Below are 21,944 nucleotides of genomic sequence, written 5' to 3' on the forward strand. Positions count from 1 at the left end.
CAGCCGTCATACCACAAGGACCTTGTGAAGATGCTGGAGGAAACAGGTACAAAAGTATCTATATCCACAGTAAAACAAGTCCTATATCGACATAACCTGAAAGGCCGCTCAGCAAGGAAGAAGCCATTGCTCCAAAACAGCCATTAAATAGCCAGACTACAGTTTGCAACTGCACATGGGGACAAAGATCGTACTTTTTGGAGAAATGTCCTCTGCTCTGATGAAACAAAAATAGAACTGTTTGTCCATAATGACCATCGTTATGTTTGGAGGTAAAATGGGGGTGAGGCTTGCAAGATGAAGAACACCATCCCAACCGTGAATCACGGGGGTGGCAGCATCATGCTGTGGGGGTGCTTTGCTGCAGGAGGGACTGGTGCACTTCACAAAATAGATGGCATCATGAGGAAGGAAAATTATGTGGATATATTGAAGCAGCATCTCAAGGCATCAGTCAGGAAGTTAAAGCTTGGTCGCAAATGGGTCTTCCAAATAGACATTGACCCCAAGCATACTTCCAAAGTTGTGGCAAAATGGCTTAAGGACAACAACGTCAAGGTATTGGAGTGGCCATCACAAAGCCCTGACCTCAATCCTATAGAAAATGTGTGGGCAGAACTGAAAAAGCGTGTGCGAGCAAGGAGGCCTACAAACCTGACTCGGTTACACCAGCTCTGTCAGGAGGAAGGGGCCAAAATTCACCCAACTTATTGTGGGAAGCTTGTGGAAGGCTACCCGAAACGTTTGACCCAAGTTAAACAATTGAAAGGCAATGCTACCAAATACTAATTGAGTGTATGTAAACTTCTGACCCACTGGGAATGTGATGAAAGAAATAAAAGCTGAAATAAATCATTATCTCTACTATTATTCTGACATTTCACATTCTTAAAATAAAGTGGTGATCCTAACTGACCTAGTACAGGGAATTAAATGTCAGGAATTGTGAAAAGCTGAGTTTAAATGTATTTGGCTAAGGTGTATGTAAACCTCTGACTTCAACTCTATATGTGACTTCTACATATTCTGCTGTGTGTATTAATGTATATAACATTAGTCAAGGTCAGTGGCTTCCTTTGTATTAACCACATACCATACGTTATAGCCATACAGCTGAAACAATATGTGCATCCATATTTGGGTTGTTTTGATCTGTTTACTGCTTGTATCTGTTGTCTATGTTCAGTGCTCTAGGTCTCTCCCACTCTAAGGTGTTTTATTACCCATCCAAGCTGCTACAGTATAAGAACGTTCAGGTAGTAATGGTACAACAAAATGTTTCTTTGGATGTGCTCAAGCATGTTTTATTTTTGAATTAAGATATCTTTCTCAGAGTTACAGTAGCAAAAACTGTTATTTTTATTTTTTGACACGTATGAGGAGACATGTTTGGTGTGGTTTCACCAGAAACTTCAGGTTCCAGTGTTTGATTAAAAGCAGCTGATGAATCTTGAGGCTGACAAAGTTCTGTGTTGACAATGACTGGTCTGGCTCCATCATGGCATGCAGTTCACTGTAGCTGAGAGCGACATGAGGATCAAGTCACAACACTGCTGTTAGCAGATATTTAGATTAGGCTCGTCTTGTCCACTAGAATTAACAGAGAAAGTGGTGAGAGAGATCGAGAGTGAGAGGTGGCAGAGCTGGGGGGAGGCAGACGGAGATGATGAGAAGGAGGGAGCGAGAGAAGGAGCGATATGGGTATAGCTTGATATCTTGACACCCTCTGAAGATTCCTCTGACAGGCCTCTGACATAAAAAGAGAGCAGATCTTGTAACGTGGCAAGATAACGACAGTCTCCCAAGAGGAGGAGAGAGGAAGGGGTGTTATCATCAAACACTGTCTGTCTGCTACAGTAGGAGTCCGACACAGAGCCAGTACTGAAACCCAGTGAGGAGTTATAGCTACAACACATAGATAACTCAGCTGCATGTGGATCCCCACACATCCATAATACAGCCTGTTTTAGTATGTAGAGAGAGAGAGCAAGAGAGAGAAATAGAATGAGGGAGAACAAAGTGTAAGAGCGGCCATAGAGATGGACCCAGAGCAGACACACACACACACACACACAAACGCACAGAAAAAGGGCTTTAGAGGTTGTGAAATATGCATGAGCAGCTCTGAGATTCACCAGGGTAAATGCATTTTTCATCCACTCCATGTCTGTGATGTATATATTTAATGGCTCTTCCCTCCGGGTGGGTCTCTATCGGTCCCATCTGTAGCCTGAGCAGAGTGCACCGAGCTGGGCTTGGTACGCCAGGGGCCCTGGGGGGGACTGGAGTTCCCCATATCTCCCTCCTCTCCAGGTCGTCAGAAGTTAATGGCAGCCGGTGGTTAGATAAGAGGTCAGGTCCACAAAGCAGCAGCAGTTCATCCCAGCCAGACCCGTTCTACTGCTGATTAAAGCGTTCCTTCTGTACAGTATGTATCACTGCCAGAGACCCTCTACCCACCGCACCTACAGGGGTCTGCTGTGTGTTTGTGTGTGTGCGCGTATGTGTGTGCATGAGCGTGTGTGTCACTCATGAATTTCATTACTATTAACCCATCTCCCCAACCCTGCACTTACACACCAAGGGACACACTCTGTCTATATGCAGATTGAATGCTACGTTCTCAGCCTTTTGAGAAGCATAAACACATATCTCTCCTTTCGAAGGTGTTGGCAAAACAACATATGCGGTTGCACTGAGAATAGGAAGAAATCAAAATACAAAATAGAAGATATTTACTCTTCTCAACGAACACAGTACTTCTTCTTTGATAGCAGCATGCTGTGAATTATCCATGCGATCAAAACCTTCAAATTCTTTCCTGTTTTCTTTTAGTACATGGTATCAGAGACACAGCACAAAAATAGAACAGGTGTAGGTTGATATTAGTTTTGTTTCTTCAGCTGTTCCATTGATTATGCCAAGGCATATTTGATTTGGTTTCCCTAGTTTTTCTATGACTAGTAAATATTTACAGTGTATCCACATAGCACTCCCTCTCCTCTGAAAACTGGTTGTATGCAAGTTGAGATAGTTGAGAGGGAGTGCCACTTGATTTGGGGTGGACAGACACCGAGGGAGCACGGATACAGTAGGACTCTGGATGCTGCTGGAGGTTTTAATAGTGGGCAATAAAACAGGCCCCTAAATGAAAATCTATAGGCTATAAAGGCCATCCATTAGCACGAGTGTGAGTAGTGGAGCAGAAGCCACATGTAAACATACTGGACACGCACACACACACACCTTCCCTTTTAAGGCATGATTCACACCAGTATCCCTCCCCATGCTGGTGTTTCTGTATTCTTCATTCCTCAGGCCAAAGTGATGATTTAATCTCTCTCTCTCTCTCTGCCTCTCTCTCTCTCTCTCTCTCTCTCTCTCTCTGCCTCTCTCTCTCTCTCTGCCTCTCTCTCTCTCTCTGCCTCTCTCTCTCTGTCTCTTTTTCTCTCTCGCTCTCTCTCTCTCAGCTTTTATGACCACTCTCTCATTCATTCAGCCTGTTGTTTGGTAGCCCCCGCTCCAAATTCATGTCTATGAATTAAAGATGAGAGGACAGAGACGGTGTTGCCATAATTCAGCCAAACAAACACACAGGAGCTAGTCAGAATGGAAACAGATGAACAGGGCCACTGCTGGGTCTCCTGGGAGGCCACTGGATAACACACAGCTTTATTGTCCATTTCAACACAGTCATTGGAAAGTTGTTGTCGCCTGTATGGATTTCAGCACCGTGCAGACACCAGACAGCGTCAATGCATATATTCCAGCACCATCCTGTTTGGACAGCTCTGGTATGATTATCAGTATAGATTCTGGGCAGCGACAGCATTGATTTCAGCACCACTGCTAGCGGACAGCGCCCATGCAGATTTAAACACCAGTCTTAGTTGACTGGGGAAAGAGCTGCTGAATATTTCAGGACCATGGACAGCAGCTCAGTGTAGACTCTTGCTGTTTACCCATTCTGGAAGCCCCTTCTTCCTTCTCTGTTTTCTGATCTCTTATGGGCTCTTGCTCCTGATTCATTACTTCTATTTCAGACTATGTTTAGGTGTTTGTTTGTCTCTAATTAATCTATTATAATTAAGTAATTTGACTTCAAAAGAAAGGTTTCCTGCATCACTGATTACTATTCCGTAACACCTCTGTAAAAATGCACCCATGTCTAACTAAAAAAATTTGTATTGAATGTGAATGGTAATTAAAGTGTGTTTGTGTTTTTCCTATTCCAGACGGTGCGCCATGGCTTCCCATACCAGCCCACCTGCCTGGCCTTTGATCCTGTCCAGAAGATCCTGGCCATCGGCTCCAGAACAGGAGGCATACGGATGTATCCTTTCCTTTCTCTTTATCCCTCCCTCCCTCCCCTGTCCTGTCATTCTGTGTTGCGCTGCTGTCATGGCTGTCATTTCACAGAGTCAAACCTGTCCGTTCGCCTGCTCCCAGGAGGCACCTGGGCCGGGGAGGATGTGGTTGACGTGGATGTGTAGCGCCTCAGGTAGGAGATTATACTCTCATACATCCAGCCTCACTCTGCTCATACCCATCAGCCACTGGGGATCGGCATGGAACCAGGTGGACAGGCCTGGGTAATAACGTCAGTGATAGACTTCAGCAAATCCGTCTAGCTACTGAGGGACAGAAAGGTGTGTGTGTGTGTGTCCTTGGAAGACAGAGTGTGTTTGTGTGAGAGAGAGAGAGAGAGAGAGAGAGAGAGAGATCTGTGACGGTACAGAGAATAGCTAATGAAAAAAGAAAATGTGATTTGATTAAATTATTGGCTGGGCCAAAATTAGATCTCTCGCTCTCTACCTCTTCCTCACTCCCTCTCTCTCTTCTCCTCACCCTCTCCCTATCTGTCAGTCTCTTCCTTTCTTACTCTGTTTCCCTCTCTCTCTCTCTCTCTTTGGACCTGCAGCAGAGGATTTGATGAAGCGCTGACTGGAGGGAGAGCTCAGGTTTCTGTTTGATGGAGACCCGTGACGGAATTAGCATTAGCATTGAAAGGCTAAACACAAATACCACCGCTCTCTCTCATGTGGCCTGTCATTCAGTCCATATCTCTATTCCCTTCCATTCTTTCTTTCCCTCTTTCTCTCCCTCCCTCTTTCATTCTCTCTTCTCTTTACATTTCTCTTTCTTTTTTCTCTATCCCTCTTACTCTCCTCTCTCTCCCTTCTTTCTCTGCTCTTCCTGTGTTTTGAAATTGTCTGGGTATAGACTAGAGGGCACATGTCAACACCTAACATGGCTGTTCTTTGTCTCGGTCCCTATTGGATCCCTCTTTTCTTTGTTGTGTCCATTGAGTCAAACACACACACACACACACACACACACACAGAGTACAGAGTACAGCTAACCTTGTGGCGTCACACAATTCAGTCCCATTCAAAATCCTATTTTCTCTAACCCTAAACCTAACCCATACTCTTACCCTAACCTTAACCCAAAAACCTAACCTTAAACCTAAACCTAACCTTAGCTCCTAACCCTAACACTAACCGTAGCTCCTAACCCTAACCCTTAACGTACAGTACCAGTCAAAAGTTTGGACACACCTACTCATTCCAGGGTTTTTCTTTATTTTTACTATTTTCCACATTGTAGAATAATAGTGAAGACATCAACATTATTAAATAACACATGTGGAATCATGTAGTAACCAAAAAAGTGTTAAACAAATCAAAATATATTTTATATTTGAGATTCTTCAAATAGCCACCCTTTGTCTTGATGACAGCTTTGCACACTCTTGGCATTCTCTCAACCAGCTTCACCTGGAATGCTTTTCCAGCAGTCTTGAAGAGGTTCCCACATATTCTGAGCACTTGTTGGCTGCTTTTCCTTCACTCTGCGGTCCGACTCATCCCAAACCATCTCAATTGGGATGAGGTCGGGGGATTGTGGAGACCAGATCATCTGATGCAGCATTCCATCACTCTCCTTCTTGGTAAAATAGCCCTTACACAGCCTGAAGGTGTGTTGGGTCATTGTCCTGTTCAAAAACAAATGATAGTCCCACTAAGCCCAAACCAGATGGGATGGCGTATCGCTGTAAAATACTGTGGTAGCCAAGCTGGTTGAATGTGCCTTGAATTCTAAATAAATCACAGACAGTGTCACCAGCAAAGCAACCCCAAAGACCAGATTTCCACCGGTCTAATATTCCATTGCTCGTGTTTCTTGGCCCAAGCAAGTCTCATCTGAACAGTTGATGTTGAGATGTGTCTGTTATTTGAACTCTGTGAAGCTTTTATTTTGGCTGCAATTTCTGAGGCTGGTAACTCCAATGAACTTATCCTCTGCAGCAGAGGTAACTCTGGGTCTTCCATTCCTGTGGCAGTCCTCATGAGAGCCAGTTTCATCATAGCGCTTGATGGTTTTTGCGACTTCACTTGAAGAAACTTTCAAAGTTCTTGAAATGTTCCATATTGACTGACCTTCATGTCCTAAAGTAATGATGGACTGTCGTTTCTCTTTGCTTATTTGAGCTGTACTTGCCATAATATGGACTTGGTATTTACCAAATAGGACTATCTTCTGTATACCCCCCCTACCTTGTCACAACACAACTGATTGGCTCAAACGCATTAAGAAGGAAATAAATAACACAAATTAACTTTTAAGAAGGCACACCTGTTAATTGAAATGTTTTCCTTGTGACTACCTCATGAAGCTGGTTGAGAGAATGCCAAGAGTGTGCAAAGCTGTCATCAAAGCAAAGGGTGGCTATTTGAAGAATCTCAAATATAAAATATATTTTGATTTGTTTAACACTTTTTTGGTTACTACATGATTCCATATGTGTTATTTCATAGTTCTGATGTCTTCACTATTATTCTACAATGTAAAAAATAGTAAAAATAAAGAAAAACCCTTGAATGAGTAGGTGTCCAAACTTTTGACTGGTACTGTAATTCTAACCCTAACACTAATTCTAACCTTAACCCTAAACTCCCTAGAAATAGCATTTGACCTTGTGGGGACTAACAAAATGTTCCCAGTTGGTAAATTTTTTGTCCCCTCAAGAATAGTTACACGCACGCACGCACACTCTCTCTCTCCCTCCCACTCTCTCTCTCTCCCTCCCTCCCTCCCTCTCTCTCCCTCCCACTCTCCCTCTCCCTCTGTCTCACCCTCTCACTGTCCCTCTCATCTCTCTCCCTCCCTCTCTCCCTCCCTCTCTCCCTCCCTCTCTCCCTCCCACTCTCCCTCCCTCCCTCTCTCCCTCTCACTCTCCCTCTCCCTTTCCCCCTCTCTCTCACTCTCCCTCCCTCCCTCCATCTCACTCTCCCTCACTCTCACTCTCCCTCCCTCTCTCCCTCATTTCACTGCATCTCTATTTCAAACGGTGGTTTCCACTGCCTGCCTGCTATAGCAGCACACTGTCACCAGGCAGAAATATATATTTACTTCCAGTTAAGAAATCCTTATTGATCTCTGTAGCTCCAAAGTGAAACATTCAGACATGAGTATTGATTAGGTGTGTCTGTGTGCACCGCGCCGGTACACTCCCATGTAATTCATTTCGAGGAGGCTCGTGTGTGTGTGTGTGTGTGTGTGTGTGTGTGTGTGTGTGTGTGTGTGTGTGTGTATGTGTTTGCACGTGTGTGGGTGTGATCAACTTTGTTGCTGATTTCTGGACTAAATCCCTCACATGGACTCCCACAGAGTCAGAAAGCCATGTCACCCTATCCTTGGTTGAAGGAATGATCAATACATTGATCATGATTGGTTAGATAATACTAATTGATTAGTCAATCTGGTGACCTAGTTCAGAATCTGTCTCTCTTCATCTGTCAAAACGTGTTAAATGTAATGTCAAAATGTAGATTTCCACCCAAAAGTAATTATTTATCATGAGAGGCCAATACATAATACCTAGTAATGCTTATACTGCCAGAAATATTAAAATCTCACCTTTCTGGTAAATAGAACGCCATACAAATTAGATAAAAATATGAAAAATCATATGATTTGTTTTCCTATTCAGCAAAAGTGGGGGAATAGTGCTTGAAATAATGAAAATGCTTTCTAATTAATGTATTTTTTTTACCCTTATTTACCAGGTAAGTTGACTGAGAACACATTCTCATTTACAGCAACGGTCTGGGGAATAGTTACAGGGGAGAGGAGGGGGGATGAATGAGCCAATTGGAAGCTGGGGATGATTAGGTGCCATGATGGTATGAGGGGCCAGATTGGGAACTTAGCCAGGACACCACAGTTAACACCCCTACTCTTACGATAAGTGCCATTGGATCTTTAGTGACCACAGAGAATCAGGACACATGTTTAATGTCCCATCCGAAAGATGGTAAATATAGTAACTATCAAATTATAAACTACTTACTATAAGATTTCACCTTTCCTATAACTGTAAAATAAATATGATCATGCATAGTGACAGTACAAAATGAGCACAATTTCATATAACTGATGACAGAGAATTGTCTGCCAAGCGTCCTCTGAGTGAAGCAAAGCCTCCATTCAAATGCTGCTGACTTTTTACAACTTCAGTTTTAAGCACAAAGTGATTTCGTCCCTCTGTGACCAAGTCTTGTTTTGTTTGGTCTTGTTTCAATTAGACTAAATCATTTTGTATTTGTTCATGTTGAGCGCTCTAAATCCGTCTGAGAGCATCACAGTGAGATCCGACACACATCAATAGACGCGCACGGGTCTGGCCTTTGAGGAAATATAAACCACGTTGGTCTGTGACTCTCGCAGCCAGAGAAAATCGATCCTTTGTCTGGATAGGTCAGAAAATGTGCCGCGGCACTGCCTATGCAAGTGAGGTGTCAGAGTTCACAGGCTGCATGTCAGCTGACAACAATGAATGTTGCGCCATTCACAGAGCGCTCTGTACACACATGTAGTACGGAACTGGTCCAGAACCGCTCAAACTCAGGAACACTGCCTAAATAGGGGACTTTATATCTATAGCTCAGTTGGTAATGCATGGCGCTTGCAATGACATGATAGTGGGCTCAATTCCCAGGATCACCCATATGTAAAATAAATTATGCGTACATGACTGTAAGTCGCTCTACATAAAAGCGTCTGGTTAATAACATATATTATGAATAATAATAATAATAATAATAATTATTATTATTATATATCATAATGATTCCCTGTACATCCTGGGTCTATTGTGAAAATCCTACTGGTAGTGTTGCTGTAGAACTGGCACAGGCCCTACTCTGGTGTCTGTGAGTGGTGCATAATGATGATGTCATCGATGCTGGGCTGGCAGACTGGCACTCTGCAGTGGGGTACTGCCAGTGACTAGATCCCAGAGAGTTACTGAGATCTGGCACAGACAGACCATAGGTGATTGACGTGGTGTGTGTGGTTGAAAGACCCTACAAGTATACAATAACTTGTGTATCATCTTCAGCAGAACTGAAACAGAAAATTGGTTTGATGTGTTATGCAGTGCACTCACATTTTGTTTGAATTCTATGTGTGTGTGAGTGTCTATACATCTGTCACTGCGTCTGTGTGTGTATCTGTCTGTCACTGCGTCTGTGTGCGTATCTGTCTGTCACTGCGTCTGTGTGTGTATCTGTCTGTCACTGCGTCTGTGTGCGTATCTGTCTGTCACTATGTCTGTGTGTGTATCTGTCTGTGTTTGTCTGTCTGTCTGTCTGTCTCTGCGTCTGAGTGTATGTGTGTTTGACATTCCTGTTATCCTGCCGTGCCATGCTGGATGGGAAAAAGGATGACTTTTCAATAAAGTCCAGGTAATAGAATCCTCTTCTGTCTGATGGACAGTCACTTCTCATCACAGCCTATCAACAGACACATTGATCCGGCCAACCGACCGCTCTCATACAACCTACTGGGGGAGAGAGAGAGGATGGGAGAAAAGAGGGAGGGAGAGGAGAGGGGGATGGGAGGAGAGGAGAGGAGGGAGTTGGAGAGAAATAGAGGAAGGGTAGATGCAGGAAGGGTAAAGGAAAGAAAGAATGGAGGGTATCAGAGGGTGAGAAAAAAGAGAAAGGATACTAAGAAAGGGGGTGAAGGGAAGAAAAGAGGAGGAAAGAAGGGAACTGAGAAGAACAGTGAGGCAAGGGGTTAAGATGAGAGGATGAAGGGTAGAAAGGGGTGCCTGAGATGGAGGGAATAGGAGGAGGAAGAGGAAGAAATAGAATCATGGTAAGCAGAAGGATGAAGAAAGTCCATTTCAGTCTACCCTGATGATAGGGCCGTTACTGGGCTTCTGGGCTGTCATTTGAATAATAGTGGTGTTGTAGGAGATAGACATGTAGCAGTTATCTGCTTGGTGGTTATTGTGAGTGTGTGTGTGTGCGTGCCTGCGTGCGTGTGTCTGATGAAGTGTATTGTAGCAGTGGTCTGCCTGGTTGTTTGCAGGCGTGGCACGTGCTGGATTCACTGCAGCTCCTCTCTCCCATCAAACTAATGTCCTAATAATGGTTCTGGCTCCCGTGTGGACATACACACACACGGACGAACAACTGTCAGACATCTGCCAGGCACTGTGAGTGTGTGTGTATCTACTGTATACATAAATGTATGTGTGCTGTGTTTGCTGTCAGCCCTGTAGCCCACCATTGAGTTATCATAATGCTTCCAGAAAGGTCTTTTCAACAACACACAGCATCAGCAGTATAGACACAATGAGACATCCCACAGTGGTTGCAGTGACAGCTGCCATACTCGTCCTGTCACAGCCAGCTACACAGGCACTTTGTGACAGGACAGCAGGACAGCCAGGCTGAATAGGGACGATGACGATGATAGCCACCTCGCCGCTCTGCCTCTCTCTGCTGACTCCAGTCCTATAGCCTGGACGTCTGTTCTATTCACTGGCTATATGATAGACTCACCGTGGCGCCATATCTGTACAGACAGATACTGTAGATATACTTGTCAGCAATATTGTCTTCTTTGGTATGATAGAGTGCCACTGAGCTATTAATTGTATCCACACATTAGACCCACTGTGCAGTCACATCGGTACAGGGATAAATGTGCCTACAGTACACCGTGATAGCAGAAATACTGGCAGGATATGTGAAACACGGTCTGTGGTAGGATTGAGTGTCACTGAACTATTTGATGTATCCATACAATGCTATCAGCTTCACTGAATGATATGATGAATTCTCTAGGGCTAGGACATGGCTATATGATACTCTCGGTTGTTTAGTAACTGCATGGAGCTGGTATATAATCTATATGGTGGTATAAACACTACATTGCTAAAAGTATGTGGTCGAACATCTCATTCCAAAATCATGGGCATTAATATGGAGTTGGTCCCCCCTTTGCTGCTGTAACAGCCTTCACTCTTCTGGGAAGGCTTTCCAGTAGATGTTGGAACATTGCTGCGGGGACTTGCTTCCATTCTGCCACAAGAGCATTAGTGAGATCGAGCAGTGATGTTGGGTGATTAGGCCTGGCTCGTAGTCTGCGTTTCAATTCATCCCAAAGGTGTTTGATGGGGTTGAGGTAAGGGCTCTGTGCAGGGCAGTCATGTTCTTCCACACCGATCTCGACAAACCATTTCTGTATGGACCTCGCTTTGTGCATGGGGGCATTATCATGCTGAAGCAGGAAAGGGCCTTTTCCAAACTGTTACCACAAAGTTGGAAGCACAGAATCGTCTAGAATGTCATTGCATGCTGAAGCATTAAGATTTCCCTTCACTGGAACTAAGGGGTCTAGCCCAAACCATGAACCAGCCACAGACCATTACTCCTCTTCCACCAAACTTTACAGTTGGCACTATGCATTTGGGCAGGTAGCGTTCTCCTGGCAGCCGACAAACCCAGATTTGTCCGTCGGACTGGCAGATGGTTGAAGGGTCATTCATCACTCCAGAGAACACGTTTCCAATGGCGGCGAGCTTTCCACCACTCCAGCTGATGTTTGGCATTGCACATGGTGATCTTAGGCTTGTGTGCGGCTGCTCGGCCATGGAAACCCATTTCATGAAGCTCCCGACAAACAGTTCTTGTGCTGACGTTGCTTCCAGAGGCAGTTTGGAACTCGGTGGTGAGTGTTGCAACCGAGGACAGACTATTATTACGCGCTACGCGCTTCAGCACTCTGCTGTCCTGTTCTGTGAGCTTGTGTGGCCTACCACTTCACGGCTGAGCCGTTGTTGCTCCTAGACGTTTCCACTTCACAATAACAGCACTTACAGTTGACCAGGGCACCTTTAGCAGGGCAGACATTTTACGAACTGACTTCCTATGACGGTGCCACGTTGAAAGTCATTGGCTAGCTCCTCTGAACAACAGTGTTCTGACGAGAGAGCACATTTTCTATGCCAGGCGAAATCCTGCATCATTAGCACATTGTTATGGATGTTTCCAAATTAATGTTACTAGAAAACAGGTAAAACAAATGCAAATGCAGCCATTTTGCTGTTATTCTGGCTGCACTGTTTGACGTGACTGTAAGTTAGCCGTAGTTGGCTAGCTAGCAAGCAAGGGATAAGAACGTTGCCAGCCAGTATGTCAATAGAACATTTAGAACGAACGAATGGGTCGCGTCCATCGATACAGAACAAAAAGACTGAACGAATGGGTCGCGTCTCTGGCAACCGAACCGATATAGAGTGGGGTCACAGACAGGATCTGCCATTATCTACTGCGACCCTGGAGCAATTAGGGTTAAGTGCCTTTCTATAGGGCATGTTGACAGATTTTTCACCTTGTCGGTTCGGGGATTCGAACTAGCAACATTTCAGTTACTGGCCCAGCGCTCTTACCACTAGGCTACCTAACAAAACAAAGCACCTAGGTCGGACAACATCAGTGGTCGCCAAATAAAGATTTGCCATAAGCAAGGGTCAGGTGTTTTCTGTGAACTCTTGAACCGTTCTCTGCCATATCAACAATATGGAAATCTTCCACCATTTGCCCAGTACCTAAAAAGATTAACCCCTCCTGCAACAATGACTACCGCCCTGTAGCTTTAACATTTAGTGAAGAAGACCTTTGAAAGGCTTATTCTCCGCCAGCTACAAAAGGAGATATGCTCTTACACAGACTCACTCCAGTTTTCCTACAAGCAGCACAGGGGTGTTGATGATTTACTCCCATCCCTACTGCACAGTGCCCACACCCACCTGGAGAAGCCCAAAACTGCCAGGATGGTATTTGTGGATTTCTCTAGTGCCTTCAATACAGTACAGTTTAACTTAATGGGTCAAAAGCTCCAGAACATGAATGTCAATCCACATCTGATTCTCTGGGTCCTCTCGTTCCTGACAAATAGACACCAGCTGGTCAGATTCAACGGTCGCTGCAGCCCATCCAGAAGCATTTGTACAGGATCACCACAAGGCTCTGTCATCTTGCTGGTGTTATTCACCCTCTACACACACAACTGTAGGAGCTCGGACCCAGAGATGACGTTCATTAAGTACTTGGATGACACAGTTATAATGGACACAGGCAACTCAGAGAGGCACCTCCAGGCTGCAATCAACAGGTTTTCCCTCTGGTGTAGCCAGAACTACCTAGTACCTCAACTAAAACAAAATACCTGGTCATTGACTTCAGAAGAAACCAACCTACCATCCCAGCGCTGGAGATTAACGGCCAGGTCATTGAGCGAGTGGAGGACTATAAATACCTAGGAAAGATCATCGATAACTAGCTCTCCGTCAAAAGGAACACTGAACCGATTCACTCTAAATGTCAACAACGGCTGTTCTGTTAACAGAAATTGAGGAAGTTTAATGTACACCAATCCATCCTCCAAGCATTTCATAAATTCTTTATAGCAACCATCCTATCTTTTAATATTGAGGGGTGGTTTGGTGCTCTAGGGGAACACTAGTCAGAACCCATTGAACAGGGTAATACAAATCAGTGGGAAGGTCATTGGAGAAAGCCAGGAACCCCTCAGTAACATCTATAAAGAACGAGTGAGGAAGAAAGGGAACAAATAGCCTTGCACACACTCCATAACCAGTACAGCCCCCACCCTCTGGGTGCAGATATAGATATAGATCTCTGGCTTACAAGGCTAAAAGGGCAGCTTCTAGTTTTGTGCCAACATCCATCAAACTCCTCAACTCTTGAAGTTCTTATTTGTATTTGTATAGTGTACAAAACATTAGGAACACCTTCCTAATATTGAGTTGCACCCCCTTTTGCCCTCAGAACAGCCTCAATTCATCTGGGCATGGACTTTACAATGTGTCGAAAGCGTTCCACAGGGATGCTGGCCCATGTTGACTCCAATGCTTCCCACAGTTGTGTCAAGTTGGCTGGACCATTGTTGATACAAACGGGAAACTGTTGAACGTGAAAAACCCAGCAGTGTTTTCGTTCTTGACATACTCAAACTGGTGCGCCTGGCACCTACTACCATACCCCGTTCAAAGACACTTCCATTTTTTGTCTTGCCCATTCACCCTGTGAATGGCACACATACACAATCCATGTCTCAATTGTATCAAGGCTTAAAAATCCTTCTTTAACCTGTCTCCTCCCCTTCATCTACACTGATTTGAAGTGGATTTAACAAGTGACATCAATAAGGAATCATAGCTTTCACCTGGTCAGTCTGTTTTGTACACTCAATGTTTATAGCCTGTGATTTCTTAGATTGCTCCTAATCTATTAAATTGTACATGTTTTGATGTTCTATGTTGCTATGTTGTTAATTGTCTTGTAACGATCCATCACCACACATGAATTTCCCTCTCACTGAACTACACTATGAAGTCTCTCTGTGTGATACAGCAACACTGAGCAATATGATACTCTCTTGGTTCCTGATGTTAGAGGCTACACAGTTCTGGTAATTCCAGTGGAGTGCTAAACCACAACATATAATGGACGGCTACTTCCATATTCATAGTCACACTATATTTTGACCTTTGCTCAATGAGCGAGTGAGTTACTGGGAACGTATTAATTGTTCTGTTCTGCTCTACCACAGCAAGCATGGGAATAAGATTGGGCCTATATTTAACCAATAATGCCCAAGGGGGTGTGGTATATGGCCAATATACCACGGCTAAGGGCTGTCAGGCACGACGCAACGTTGTAGTCATTGTAAATAAGAATTTGTTCTTAACTGACTTGCCTAGTTAAATAAATCAAAAAGTGTATATATATATATATATCACAAACCCCCGAGGTGCCTTATTGCTATTATAAACTGTTTACCAACATAATTAGAGCAGTAAAAATAACTGTTTTATCATACCCGTGGTATATGGTCTGATAAACCACGGCTGTCAGCCAATCAGCATTCAGTGCTCGAACCACCCAGTTTATAAATGGAAATGAGCATATGTGTGCATACCTCTCTCTCTTTCATCCTCTCTTTCTTTTTCTCTTTACACAACTGATATGAGGGAACCGATTCAATTAGACGTAATATGATTCGCAGCCCCTATAACTAATTCATGTAATGACAGTTTTATCATTGCAAGGTGAGTGAAGCATACACTAGGACTGGAATGGAACCGCTGCTGGAATAGAGTAGAAACTCAGACGTGGATACAGTGTAATGCATGGTAGTGACAGGGTAGAACTACCGAATATACAACGTTTCAAGATGATCTGGTGCTTTGGATGTCAGAGACTTTAAATTCAACGAGGTGAACTGGGAACTTCTATTGTGTGTATGAGCTCATAATCACTAAACAATATAATCCCACTGTTTCAATGTAGCCCCACCCTGCAGTGCTAGCTGCTAGGTAGCTCCTGTCTGTGTGGTCCCGCTCTCGCTCTCTCCCTCTCTCCATCTCTTTTCATTCATCTTTATCCGTCCTTAGGGTTCGATCAAGTCTGCCCTTTTCGTTTGAGACAAGCTCATTCGTTCCTGCCGTGTAGCGCTGTTCTTCGATCCCAATCGACCCGTCCCGCTAGCCTGCCACGCTGCCCAGTGCACCATGCCACTCTGATGTTTCTCTCTCCTCTCTCCTCACTCTCTCGCTCTCCTCTCTCGCTCTCGCTCTCAGTGATGTCTCTCTTGCAATTGCTGATTTTATTTATGCATCTACAGTCTTGGCCTCGGTCAAGATAAGCTGAGTTTCCTTCCCTCTCCCTCCGCTCTCCTTCTCTCTCTCTCACTTTCATTCTCTTCTCTCACTCTGTTACACACACACACATACATACATACATACATACACACACACACACACACACACACACACAGCCCAGACAAGATATGTCAGTTATTTTTCCTGGTGTTTTTTCCACACAGTATGTCGGAGCATCCCCAGTTTCTCTGGCAGATGAATACAGTGTGAATGTGTGTGTGTGAATGTATATGTGTGTTTGTCCTCTTTGCTGCCCTGCCTCCAGTCATAGAGACTGCATGGTGTGTGTCTCTGTGTCAAGCTTAATTTACAATATAAAGACCATACAGTATGAACATCCTGAGAGAGAGAGAGAGCCCTTTCACTCTGACAGTAAAATATTTCACCAAGGCCTTAGCATACAGACTTCTATTTATAGACCTCTGTCTTTGATTTGGGGTGATGTTGGGACAGGCTGTGTGTCTGGATGCAGGGCTATCGAGCTGTAATGGAGAGTAGTTGCACTGAAATGACTGCAACTGGAACCGTGGACTGTGGTATGGTGGTTGCCATTACCAATGCTTTGCATTATTGTCACAGCTGTTTATGTTGCTGTTGTTGATGCTTCTCTTGTTGCTGTTACTCGTAGATAGCAGATCGTTTAATCAGTTAAGGATTATCATGGATTGGATGTTTTACAGTATAAGGTAATCAGATTTTGGAAAGGAAAATCAGGGATCGTTTTCTCATGACATAAAATGTCAAACACGTTTGGTACAGGGATAAACATCATTTTTACATACAAATCTGATTGGATACAGCATTTGACTATTTAAATATCAGCCTCAATTTCACTTCAGAGTTGCTTTTTTCTTTCTGAGGGATAATTAGGGACATTTTCGGTGACAGCCCTAGCCGGGTACAGGCCACCAAAACTGGGGACTGTCCCCGGAAATCGGGGATGTCTGGTTACCCTAGGGTGGGGACTTACCTCATCCAATTACCTCCAATGTATAGCATGCATCAGCTCAAGTTTCAAATTCCCTTCCTTCCTCCTTCTCCTCCTTCCCATTTCTCCTCCTCCTCCTCTTGGTTGTTGTCTGTTAACACTTGGTCCTGTCTCCTCCTGAGGGCAGAGGGCGGAGCGGAGTGCTAGAGAGATACTCTAAACTAATGAGAGGACAGCAAGATATAAATAGGCACACTGGAAGAAGTAGGGGGGAATGGTCACATATCCTGTATGTGTGTACACTGTACATGTGGTTATATACGTGTGTGTGTGTGTGTGAGAGAGAGAGAGAGAGAGAGAGATCTAATATTTGTTTTATTTTCTTTCTGCTCTACAGTGCACGTTTGACATTTCTATTACTGATTTTCACCTGCTGGCTTTGGTAAAAGCCACATTGCTGTATAGAACTTCATTCTTGCACTGTGAAAAGACCTTGTGGTTCTAATCAATGCTGCTTGCATTCAACATATTCCCTCCAGACACACAAATGTCCAAGGACAGCCAACAAAGGGCTGTAGGAGAAAAACATGCTTAATGTAGGTCAGAGTCGCAGAATGAGGCAGATTTATGGAAAAAATCTTCTTTAGACAGTGTTGGTATTCTCTGAATAATCAACAAAAATCAACAATGATACATACTTAAAGAAATAGTGTCTTATATGCCCATACGGGCTAGGCACCAATTGGTGTATGACACTGAAATAAAATAAATCAATCAGTCAATCGATATTCAACAGCAGATTGAATATCGAAGGCTGACAGTCTGGTCCAACTCTTAAGTGTTAGTCCAAAAGGTCTGCAGCAGCTACAGAGATGTCCTTCATCACAGTTAAAGCTCTGTGATTGACAGGTAGAGGCACGTCCAAGAGAACAACCACCTATTACAATTGATTACCTATACCGATTGATTAGGTTTTGCCTGATTTAGGAATTTTCTGCTTTGCTGCATGGTGTCTGGCTCTTATCCTGGTCAGGTCATTATTGTAAAAGAGAAAGTGTTCTCAAGTCTCTCTGACTGAACTACCTGGTTAAATAAATGAAAATAAAAGGTTGACTGCTGCAGCCGTCAAACACCTAGCCGGTTCTATTCACAGGTCGTCATTGAAAATTACAACCTGTTCTTCATTGAGTTACTTGAATAGATAAAGGATACATAAAATGAGAATATTTGTATGTATTTATTTATCTTGACGCCTTGGATCTGTGAGAGGAGGAACAGACGGGAGAGGAGGAGAAGGAAAGGGAGGTTAACAACATTGTTTTACACAAAACCTAAACATTTATTTCTGCTTTATCTGAATGTTTGCATGTTTCCCCGTCTATTTATTCCACTCTTGTATTTTTTTGATGAGGCTAGGTGTGCGTCAGAACAGGGTGATGATGGAAACAGACTGTCAGAAGAACGGTCTTTTGACCTTTTCAAGCCGAAAGGTTATAAAGAGTCACTCCTTTCTTTTCAATGTTTTTATTGTCATTTGGGTCATTTCAAATAGTTAGATTTTTTTCTTTCTCAGAGGAGAGGAAAGAGAGAAAAGTGGAGCGTTCAGAGAGAAAAGTGGAGGGTTCATTGAGAAAAGTGAGAGAAAAGGGTGGAGAGTTCAGAGAGAAAAGTGAGAGAAAAGTAGAGGGTTCAGAGAGAAAAGTGAGAGAAAAGTGGAGGGTTCAGAGAGAAAAGTGAGAGAAAAGTGGAGCATTCAGAGAGAAAAGTGGAGGGTTCATTGAGAAAAGTTGAGCGTTCAGAGAGAAAATTGAGAGAAAAGGGTGGAGAGTTCAGAGAGAAAAGTGGAGCGTTCAGAGAGAGAAGTGAGAGAAAAGTGGAGCGTTCAGAGAGAAAAGTGGAGCGTTCAGAGAGAGAAGTGAGAGAAAAGTGGAGCGTTCAGAGAGAAAAGTGGAGGGTTCAGAGAGAGAAGTGAGAGAAGTGAGAGAAAATAGGAGCGTTCAGAGAGAAAAGTGAGAGGAAAGTGGAGCGTTCAGAGAGAAAAGTGAGAGGAAAGTGGAGCGTTCAGAGAGAAAAGTGAGAGAAAGGGTAAATAGAAAACGATGGGGGTTGGTTTGAAATGTGTGTCTGTTTTTTTTTTTAGGTTAACAGTGACTGTGTACTAAATAGTTAATGACTAGCTGTAGCCTCTAGTAAAACTACATTTTAACCTATTTTCAGCACAGACTCACTCAACATTGCAAAATGTAGAGCATGTGTGGAAACACAAATCAACTGGAACCCTGAAAATGTCCTAAATGCAAAGTAGTCTTAGCTTAGTATCATGCTAGTATAACTTTCATATAATAATAATAATATGCCATTTAGCAGACGCTTTTATCCAAAGCGACTTACAGTCATGCGTGCATACATTTTTTTTGTGTATGGGTGGTCCCGGGGATCGAACCCACTACCTTGGTGTTACAAGCGCCGTGCTCTACCAGCTGAGCTACAGAGGACCACCCCATATCTTTCAATTAATACATGTGGGCTGACTACGCAAGGCTAACAAGCTAAAAACGTTGTTGTTTTTGTGTGTGTTTGCGATAGTAGCTTAGGTGTATTTAAACTTAAAATCTTAGGAATACAGCTATGTTGTGTCTCAAACTAATGGCTTCACATCCTCCTCTCACATCTGGGTGAAACTCTGAAGACGGGAGCTCTAGAAGATCAAAAACGACCAGTGTATTTGGCTATGTGATAGAGGAAGGCTTCTCTCTGTGTGTGTGAAGGCCTTTGATATGGAGGCTGGAGGCATCAGTGGCTCTTGAGTTGGCTGAATGTACAGCAGAGAGAGTGAGGGAGAGTGAGAGAGAGAGGACGAGAGAGAAAAATAAGGAGAGAGGGAGAGAAAGAGAGCACACCTCATCCTCAAACTGCCCTGCAAAAGAGCAGCCCCAAGAGGAGAGCCACCCTCCCAGCACTGAACAGACCCAGGTCCGACAGCTGCACTGCTCCTCTGGTGCCCAAACACTAGGCGTGCCCTGGAGCTGATGTCTGAGGACAGACTAGGGTCCCTCAGCCACATCATAATTCACACAGGCACAAACAACCTGAGGGCCCAGCAGGAAAGGGTGGCTACAGCACTCAAGGAAGGGATTGAAAAGCTTCTTCCACTTTCCCTAACACACGAGTGGTCATCTCCACCCTGATACCACAAAAGTATTTTGACCCTGCCACCATACAGCGGGTGAATGCGAGCATTTCCAGGGACTGTGCCTCAAAACTCAACGTCTACCTGGCACACCACTCCACCCTGGATTTGAACAGCCTTTACGACCAGGTCCACCTCTACAAGGCAGCAGTCCCAACTTTTGCCAGGACCCTGAAGGACATCACCCTCAACCGCAGCCCCAGCATCTCACACAGGAGTAACAGGGCAACGGGCATCCTGCCCAGACCAGCGAGACACCCTCCCAAACCTGCACTGAGAGAACCCGCGCCAAAAGGTCCTACACCCAGACCACAGCATCACCAGTCACATCTCCACCCCCACCCCCACCTCCACCCCAACCAGCCGAGACCCCCCACATACAAACCCTGGCCACACCCTATATAGGCCCCCCCAGATCAGGCCTATGCCCCTTATGGATTCCCCCCTTATGGATTCCCTGCCAAATATGTCCCCCTAGACACAGCTATGACAAAACAACCAACAAAATTGGGTCACAACTCCTGCAGCTCTGTCACACGCTGGGTCTGTACATAGTCAATGGTAGGCTTCGAGGGGACTCCAATGGTAGGTACACCTACAGCTCATCCCTTGGCAGTAGGATTTTAGATGACTTTCTCACTGACCTCAACACAGTCTCTCAGAGCGTTCACAGTCAGCCCACTGACACCCCTATCGGATCACAGCAAAATCACAGTCTACTTCAACAGAGTAATACTCAATCATGAGGCATCAAAGCCAAAGGAACTGCATAATATTAAGAAATGCTATAAATGGAAGGAAAGTAGAGTAGAAATCTACCAAAAACAATTAGGCAACAACAAAGTAAATCCCTTTTAGACAAGTGAAGGTGTAAACTTGGCAGTAGAAAACCTAAACAGTATACTGTATATATCAACAAATTGGCAAGGGCACTAGAACAGTCTGCAGCACCTAGCCTCAACCTACTAGAATCTGAAGTCAAATGTCTACTGTTTGCTGATGATCTGGTGCTTCTGTCCCCAACCAAGGAGGGCCTACAGCAGCACCTAGATCTTCTGCACATATTCTATCAGACCTGGGCTCTGACAGTGAATCTCAGTAAGACATAAATAATGGTGTTACAAAAAGGTTGAGTTGCCAGGACCACAAATGCAAATTCCATCTAGACACCGTTGCCCTAGAGCACACAAACAACTATACCGACCTTGGCCTAAACATCAGCACCACAGGTAACTTCCACAAAGCTGTCAACGATCTGAGAGACAAAAGGAACATAAAATTCAACATCCCAATTGGGATCTGCCAAAACATACTTCAATCAGTTATAGAACCCATTGCCCTTTATGGTTGTGAGGTCTGGGGTCCGCTCACCAACCCAAAATTCACAAAATGGGACAAACACCAAATTGAGACTTTGCATGCCTTATTCTGAAAAAACATCCTCCGTGTACAACGTAAAACACCAAATAATGTACGCAAAGCAGAATTAGGACGATACCCAAACCTTCCATAACAAAGCCATCACCTACAGAGAGATGAACCTAGAGAAGAGTCCAGTAAGCAAGCTGGTCCTGGGGCTCTGTTCACAAACACAAACAAAACCCCAGGACAGCAACACAATTAGACCCAACCAAATCATGAGAAAATAAAAAAGCGAATTACTTGACACATTGGAAATAATTAACCAAAAAACTGAGCAAACTGGAATGATATTTGGCCCTAAACAGAGAGTACACAGTGGCAGAATACCTGACCACCGTGACTGACCCAAAATTAAG

The 21,944-nt window shown here is 44.1% G+C and overlaps 1 protein-coding gene across 1 annotated transcript in view; it reads left to right on the forward strand.

The window, feature by feature from the left end:
* Positions 1-21,944, forward strand: part of stxbp5l (syntaxin binding protein 5L) — a gene marked incomplete at its 5' end in the record, with an annotated part of 245,729 nt that overhangs the window by 18,202 nt on the left and 205,583 nt on the right. The window contains one exon of the mRNA XM_084162475.1: positions 4,236-4,333. Coding sequence (XP_084018601.1) covers positions 4,236-4,333 — 98 coding nt within the window. The remainder of the gene's footprint in view (positions 1-4,235; positions 4,334-21,944) is intronic.

The sequence above is a fragment of the Coregonus lavaretus genome (assembly GCF_964263955.1).
Source record: "Coregonus lavaretus genome assembly, chromosome: 5".
Lineage (NCBI taxonomy): Eukaryota > Metazoa > Chordata > Actinopteri > Salmoniformes > Salmonidae > Coregonus > Coregonus lavaretus.